The sequence below is a fragment of the Nelumbo nucifera genome, chromosome 5, assembly GCF_055504915.1.
Source record: "Nelumbo nucifera cultivar China Antique chromosome 5, China Antique-T2T, whole genome shotgun sequence".
Classification (NCBI taxonomy): domain Eukaryota; kingdom Viridiplantae; phylum Streptophyta; class Magnoliopsida; order Proteales; family Nelumbonaceae; genus Nelumbo; species Nelumbo nucifera.
In genome coordinates, this window is record NC_142653.1 from 41,619,008 (window position 1) to 41,627,500 (window position 8,493).

At 37.9% G+C, this 8,493-nt stretch overlaps 1 protein-coding gene across 2 annotated transcripts in view; it reads left to right on the top strand.

Annotated features, from left to right (window-relative positions):
• The first annotated feature begins 677 nt into the window (after window positions 1-677).
• Window positions 678-8,493, top strand: part of LOC148791464 (caffeic acid 3-O-methyltransferase 1-like) — a 9,914-nt gene continuing 2,098 nt past the window's right edge. The window contains exons 1-3 of one of the 2 annotated variants that reach the window (XM_088887245.1): window positions 678-1,165; window positions 1,311-1,621; window positions 3,668-4,103. In XM_088887245.1, the coding sequence (XP_088743371.1) occupies window positions 741-1,165; window positions 1,311-1,621; window positions 3,668-3,804 (873 nt within the window). In that variant the 5' untranslated portion in view covers window positions 678-740 and the 3' untranslated portion in view covers window positions 3,805-4,103. Of the gene's footprint in view, window positions 1,166-1,310; window positions 1,622-3,667; window positions 4,104-8,493 lie in introns of those variants that run through there. The other variant, XM_088887246.1, reaches the window with a different exon arrangement.

Below are 8,493 nucleotides of genomic sequence, written 5' to 3' on the forward strand. Positions count from 1 at the left end.
TAAACTATTTTAGTTGATTACTTTTGTTTCTGTTCCTAAGGCGGTGTTTGGTTGCATGGCAAATAAATTTGTATTGATGCAAAGTTATAGCAGTGCAAATGATTTGGGTGAAAATTCTGATTTTTTTTCAAATTTTACCTTATTTTCTTTGATTGTAGTTCAAATAAAGTAAAATAAGATGTGAAGCAGAATAAAATAAAGTGCAAAACAAAATTAAATCAAAATATGCATTATTTTCATTTGCACTCCCATGCATTTTTATACTAGTACAAACAATTTTGTGTTGCAACCAAAAGCAGCCTAAAGCTCAGTTTGAAAAGAGTACAAATACAAATATACATGTAGAGTATAAAATCTTGTATTTTGTATATATTTACACTACATAATTGTATTTGTACTCTTTCCAAACTGAATCTAAGTAGTTAGTAGTACTAGTAAGTGATTTCCTTTTTTGGTGTGTCTTGTCTTTGCTTTGTTGTTTTGTTGCTTGTGGAGTGAAAAGTGAAATTCTGTTAACCAAAGAAAAAAAATAAAAACAAAAGTCTAAGTAGAAGCCTACCTAATGGCTGGTAGTGGTTGCCATGAAACTACAAATCACATCACGCATTAAAATCACATGTCATTAGCATCATGGACGAGCCTATATATAGTTCATAAATTGTGAGATTGTGAGCGGTGAGAGAGGGATTATCTTTATTCTAACTGTGTAGCTTTCTTTCTAATTCTTCTCTACAGTGAGTATGGCTTTAATCATTAGTAATCACTTTGAAACCCCGAATGAAGAGAAAGAAGAAGAAAACTGTATATTGGCGGCCATGCAATTGGCAAGTGCTTCAGTGCTTCCTATGGCCTTGAAAGTCACTACAGAACTAGATGTGTTCGAGATCATATTTAGAGCTGGCCCTGATGCGTACCTCTCGGCTTCAGAGATTGCCTTGCACCTTCACACTGAAAACCCAGATGCAGCAACCATGCTCGACCGTGTCTTGTCTCTACTGACGAGCTACTCTGTTCTTAAATGCTCTCTCGTCAAACGGGACATTGACCAAGTTGAAAGGCGTTATGGCTTGGCTCCTGTCTGCAAATTTTTCACCAACAGCCAGGACGGAGTGTCTCTTCGACCCCTGCTTCTACTGCATCAGGACAAGTTGCACATGGATAGCTGGTATGATCTTACTTGCCGAGCTATGATCTCTGATTTGGGCACAATAATTCCACCACCAACATCACCCCTTATGTGACATTCATTCTGTATTTCCAGGAGAAAAAAAAAACACTAGATTCTATCTGAACTTTATCGCTGCTTGCAGGTACCAGCTGAGAGATGCTATATTGGAAGGTGGAATTCCTTTCCATAAGGAACATGGAATGACCTTATTTCGGTACTGCGAGAAAGATTCAAGGTATAACGAATTCTTTAATAAGGGAATGTCAGGTCACACCACAATAGTCTTGAAGAAGATTCTTGACACATACAAGGGATTTGAAGGTCTTAAAGAGGTGGTTGACGTGGGAGGTGGGAATGGAACCACACTAAAAATGATTACATCTAGGTATCCTCAAATCAAAGGTATCAATTTTGATTTGCTTCATGTGATAGAAGCAGCACCATCCTACCCAGGTAAGAATTTTATTTGGCTTGGTTTGATAATTATTAGTAGAGAAACCCAGCTTTTCTACTTCCTTTAATTGTTTGTAGAGAAACTCAGAAAGTAATTGCAAGTGGGAGCTGTTAGATAGTTTTGTATGCCCTTAGCTTCAATCAGAATGATGTATTTTATGAGTTTATTGTAAATGAATAAAAGTGCATATTTGATTCATGTTCCTTTGGTATATTTCTGTATAATACCCTTAAACTGGACACTTAATGAGACTCTTATTAGTTTAGAATGTTCACAGCTAGTGGGTCGGTCTGGAGAGATCTATGACAAGGCTGACACTGTGGTGCCACCAAGTCGGTTGGGGTGGCCTGTCTCAGCTGCTAGGGTGAGACCCTAGGCACATACAGTGTATAATTAATTGAATCTTTGAACTGGACCAGATTTCCAATATTGCCCTGGACCTTAGAGATTGATGGGCAAAACTGGAAAGTTACACCTGACCCCTAGACTTGATTATGTTATTGCATTAAGTGTCGGATTGAGCTGTCTTTGATATACCAATCAGTGAGATCCTTAGCGGGGGTCAAAACCTGGGTATATTGGGACAGTCCGAGAATTCATCTGAGTGGTGATCATAGTAATCGGGGATGCACTCTCTCTGATGGAAACCAAGACTGCCGGCAACCAATTTCAATCGTTGAGATTTGATTTGCAAAAGGTTTTAATTCCCGAGATCCATGTAAGCAGAGAGTGCAACACTGTTCCTTGCAGCCGAGGGAGAGGTCCTCTCTTGTCGGGCAGTGTATGATCATTATGGGCTGAGAAGTTAAGTGTAAAACCATTGAGGATAATACCTGATGGGCTAATCTTGCATCTGCCCACTGTCCCTGGGTGTTAAAAGGTGGCTTGGCCCAGGGACCACTTAGGGTAAGTGTTGGGCCCATAGAGCCTATAAGATGGGTTTCAGGGGGTGCACTGTCCATAACAGTGTATTCGGCCACGCCTTGTAACAAAGGCTAAGCTGAACCCATGTGGCTGATGTGTAGATCAATGTTTGGGTCCCACGCCATACAAGGAAGCCCAACTGGGCAGCAGTTTGGAAGACTAAGTGAGTACATAACCTTAATTGGGCCTTAAGTCCATTTTGAACTGAGCTGATTTGATCAGTCAATTAAAAGGGGCGAATTCTGATGTGGATTAGCTCATAGGATTGGGCCTAGACCCTATCCACTTAGAGAGTCCAAGATCTAAATAAGTTTTAGATCTGGAGCCTCCTAATTAGATTTGGAGATGGTTGATCTGATCTGCAGATAAGATAAGGGTTTTACCTTATCACTTAAAGGGACTTCTAATCCAAATATAATTTGGATCAACAGCTCCTAATAGGATTAGGAGCTGATCCTTTTAAATCTATAAAAGGAGGAAGGGGCGGCAGCCTTTCATCCAACCACCTCTTCATTTTTCATATCCAAATCCTAAATTTTAAACCTTAATTAAACGTTTAAGGCTCAGTTTGGAAAGAATACAATGTACAATGCAAATATATAAAAAATAATACAAAATACAAGGTTTTATACTCCATTCAAACTGAGCCTAAACTCCAACCCTAAACCCCAAAACCAGAGTATAAAATGTATTGGATCGGACACACATCCTCCAACCAGGTAGGAGCTAAATGTTTCCCACTCAAAAGGGCATCGTGGTATTTGCCAAACTGCCAACCAACTTGTCTAGTGGTGTTAAGTTGTACAAGGATAACTTAGGTGGTCTTTGGGTTCGATGCTGTTGTCTCAAAAAACCGCTCCACATTGACGCTACATCGAAAAAAATGGTGTATCAAGAAACTAAGGCTTGTTTGGTTTCATTTTTTTAAAAAATACAAAGAAAACAATCATACCTTAGAATTTGGGAAGACATGGTTTCGTTTTTATAACCGTTGTTGTCAAGGTAACATGACATGGCACCAATGTATCATTTGATGTGGTTTACATTTAAAATGATATGGTGCACCATAACATGTGTATATCTGTGTAAAACAAACCCTAACACCATATTTTATTTCATAGGGTTTCTTTCCTTTCTCAGCTGCCGGGGTGGACTTGTTTGTGTCCCCGTGACATTGCTCAGGCCTGCTCCTCCATCAATGACTTCACCATGGAGCTCAGCTGTGAATGTGGCTGCCTTAACCATAGCTTGGCATTGAACCTGAGTGTCTCTTCCACAGTGATGGAGCTTCTCCATCAAAGGTGGATGAGGTCTGAGGCATGAGCTTGCCGGAAAGGATCTCTAGCAACATCAACTTTCCAACACTTCTCGGGCCATCGAATTGTAGAATTTCCCAATTTCTACAACTCTTTTACGGATTTGTTTTTCTTGAAATTTTATCCATTTTCTGCAAGTCACTATTTCTGCACTTATTTTCCAAATTTTTCCTTGGTAGCTTGCATCTTCTTGCTATTATTTTGTATTTTTATTTGCAATTTTTTGTTACTTCTTCCAATTTGTTGTTATTTCTTTGTCATTTTCCTCATAAGTTTTCTAATATTTTAGAATGTAAATGCTATTAATGGGGACTGTATGATAAACGTGGGCATTTTTGCACCCTTGGATGCAAGAGAATACAAAGGCATGTAAAGCATTGGATAATATGGACTAATGCTGAAAACGAGCACTGGTACCAAACAAATATCAGTGTCATTTCCCCAAAAAACATCATATGTGGCATCATTGATGCCAAACAAAAAAAGGAGTCATTTTCCCAAACAATAGTGCAACAGACCATCATCCACACAGCACTGTTTTCGCAGAAAACAGCTTTGAGGCAACGACATTGATGCCAAACACCTACTTAAAAGCAATGTTTTAAAAACTAACATAGAACTGGAACTATTTTGGCCATCAATCTCTGAGTCAGTGGTTCAACAATCCAATCTGAACAGACAGCCCATTGTAATTAAAAAATATTAAAATATAAAAACTAATTAAAACAAAAATAATGGCCAAAAGCCACTGTACGAGTCAAACAGGTTGATAACCCAACCACCTGGGTCAGTGGGTCGTTAACCAAGTCAACAATTTTTGACAACAACCAGGTCAGGGGTGAAACTGAACACGTTGCTTGGATGATTTCTAGGCCAAAGGGTCTGACTGTCCAAGACAACAACGGTTCCAAAACCATGCTTAAAAGAAACTCATCCAACCTTTTCTTTAGGATTATCAAGTTTGTCAAATACCACCAAATGGACCTTCTGGTAATACTTTAACCCCATGAAAACATTTTGGAACCCTTCATGGTCTAATTCCTACCCTCAAATTCTCAACTAAGGTTTTAGGTTGTCTTTGGTTTGACAAAGAAACCAATAATTTTCTGTTTCCTCTTATATTCTATCAAACCAAACACAACCTTAAGGAATTGTATGACTATATCAATAACATTCTATTAATCCTAGATTCTGTTCAAAATCAGATTGTAGTAAGAATATGAGGTTTTAGGTTCATATTCTGTGTATAGATTCTCTACTCAATTCCTTAGTCCAATTTGATTTTAAAATCCACCTACAAGTTGAATTCTAGGATTTTCTTAGTGTTGTTCCTAGTGGTCCAAATAGTGAATTTCATATATTGTACTTGTTCTTGTAATCATGCTAAGCATTCCATAACGTTTAATGGGCTGGGCTGGGGTAATTATTCTCATAACTCATCTTCATTGGGTTGAGCTAGTATGCTTGCTTATTTATTGCACGATTTACTAAAACAGGGCCATTGTTAGATCAATTAATTGGTGTTAGGCAGTGTATGCCTTAGTTCCAATCAGATTGATGCACATGAACATTTATTTGTAAATGAATAAAGTATATTATTGTTTCATGTTTGTATTTGTATGTTTTCTATGAATTATCCTTTAAATTGGACACTTATAAGACTCGTATTAGCTTAGAATGTTTTTAGCCGTTGGATAGACTTTGGGAGTTTATCCTACCAAGGCTGATATTGGTGTGCTACCAAATAGTTGGAGTAGCTTGTCTTAGCTGCTAGGATTAGACCCTAAGCACAGGCAATGTGTATTTGGAAGAAACACTAAACCCAAACCGATTTCTAGTTATGCCCTAAACCTTGGAGATAGATGGACAAAAATGAAAAGTTACACATAACCCCAAACTTGATTATGGTATTCTACTAGATGTTGGGCTAGGCTATATTTGATGTGACAATCAGTGAGACCATCTAAGGTCAACACCTGGGCATGTTGGGGCAGTTTGGGAATTCACCTAAGTGGGTTATCATAGTAATAGGATCGACCTTTTTGTTGGACAAAGTGAACATCAATGTTTACATTCTCTTTGATGAAAACCTAAACTGCTACTGGTGGATTTCAACTATATTTGAAATATGTTCTTGAAAAATGTATTTATATGTTATATATTACTATTTTATGGAAAAAGTTTTGCAAAATGTTTTAATCCCGAGATCCATTTGATTAGAGAGTATGATACTGTACGTTGCAGCTAGGGGAGAAGTTGTTCCCTATCAGTTAGTGTTTTGATCATTATGGGCCGAGAGGATAAGTGTAAGAAACCATTACTAGGTTGATTAACTGATGGATTTTATCTCACTTAAGTCCATTATCCTTGGGTTTTCATAGGGTGGTTGAATCAAAGGATCATTTGGATATAAATGTTGGGCCCAAACTGGACCATTGCTGATTTAGTCAGGGGTTCACTACCTTGAGCAATGAATCCAGTCAGGGGTTCACTACCTTGAGCAATGAATCCAGTCAGGGGCCCAAACTGGACCATTGCTGTCTCTTCCTTTCTTTGTCTCCCAAGAAGCCCTATCACGACCTAAGCTTTAAAGAACTAATTTAGATCAATTTTCTTCTTTTTTTTTTGCAAGAAAGACTCAAAAAAATTTCAGGTTCACTCACCTCATTCAATTCAAGCAAGTTGGATCACAGTTTTGCTGAAAACCATGTTACTGAACCGACTTCACCTATACAGTATGTTGTCTTTAGTGGAGGCTAGTTTTATGAATGATTTGGGCGTAAACTTCTACCTTGGGATTTAGATTTGTGGTATCCATATCAAGTACAATTCTCCCTTCTTGATTTGATTTCAATTCTATTATGGTTTAGTACAAGATTGATTCGAAAAATTGCAATTTTTTCAAAACATTAGGAAATCGATTCCTATAAGGGCTAGGAAATTTTTGAAATTTCACCCATCCATCTAGCATGGTTCGACCATCCATCAATTGGATTCTAACCCTTCCAACAATTGGTCCTCTTATGGGTAATGGTTCAACTCAACCCTATTCCATTAGAATCTCTAATAAGTCAATATTAGAAAATTAACGGACAAATAGTTAACTCGAGGTAGATCATCTATTACTAGAGCCACCGTAGTAAAAATTCTCTTATGGTCCATTTGATTTTTGAGAAAGGGTGGGATGAGATGAGATGGGATAAGAAAGGAATATATTTTTTTTTCTTAATTTTGCATCTCGTTTTTCTTTTTTGAGAAATAATATGACCAAATTCATCTTCCAACATTTGTTTTCTAGGAAAATTTAATCAACAAAATAGAAGATCCATTGATCAACCTTTCCATTGCAGTTCTCATTTACCAATATTTCAAGGGACAGACTAACATACCATTGCTTCATTGGCGATAACAGAAATGGAACTCTATAGGAGATCAGTATAAGGATGCACAACAGGGGATTTGTTACTTCAGGCTGAACCAATTGGAGGATCCCACTTGTTTTCTTATTCAACTTGGAAAAAAGAATTAAAAAAAAAAACAATACATGAAAATAAGGAAAACAAGACTAAAATGGAAAGAAAATTGAAGACATGAATCCAACCGGCAAAGGAGATGACCACTGCATATGTACTTGGGTGGCAGATCCCTATACATAAATGGTAAACCTAGAACACTGATCCTAAAGGTGGTAGTTCTGGAACAACTAAACAATGTGAGATATGTTTAATCGATAGAAAATACGATGCTAACAATGATAGATATGGAAGACCGATGCTAACAACGATAAATATGGAACAATGAAACGATGGAAGATATGGTTTGTTTGGTTTGTTGACAGAAAATATGATGCTAATAGGTATAGATTTGGCACAATAATGCTAAAAATGACCCATGCACTACTTGCTTGCGATGAAAAGTATGGTCCGATGACCAGGGTTGGAGGGGCGAGATGTTGAGATGGGAAAGGGTAAGAACTCAACCAAAATAAGGAGAAAATGATGAAAAATAAATCAAAATCATGAAAGGATGAAAAACCTAAATTTATTGTCACTCGAGACCGTCGGAGATGTTGTCGAAGATGTAGCTGTTGGAAGGCATGTAGACGGAGGACGAAGAGGGAGCCCAACATCTTCTTTGACAAGGCTCGACAAAATCTCAATGTTTGAAATCAACTGCCGACAATTTAGGTTTCCAAAAGAGAGAGTGCATTCTCCGATCATTCACTTTGTCTGACAAATGGGCTGATCTTGTCACTATGATCACCCACTTAAATGAATTATTGGACTGTCCCAACATACCCAGGTTTTGACCCCCTCTAAAGGCCTAATTGATTGGTACATCAAAGACAGTCCAATCCGACACCTAGTGCAGTATCATAATCTAGTCTAGGGGTCAGGTGTAAGATTCTAGTTTTGTCCATCTATTTCTAAGGTCTAGGGCAGTATTGGAATTTTGGTCTAGTTCAGGGTTTCAAGAAACCCACACTACATGTACCTCAGGTCTTACCCTAGCAGCTAGACAAGCCACCCCAACCAACTTGGCAGTACCTCACTGTCAGCCTTGGCTGGATAAATCTCCGCAGATCTATCCAATGGTTGTGAAGATTCTAAACTAACAGAGAAACACACTAC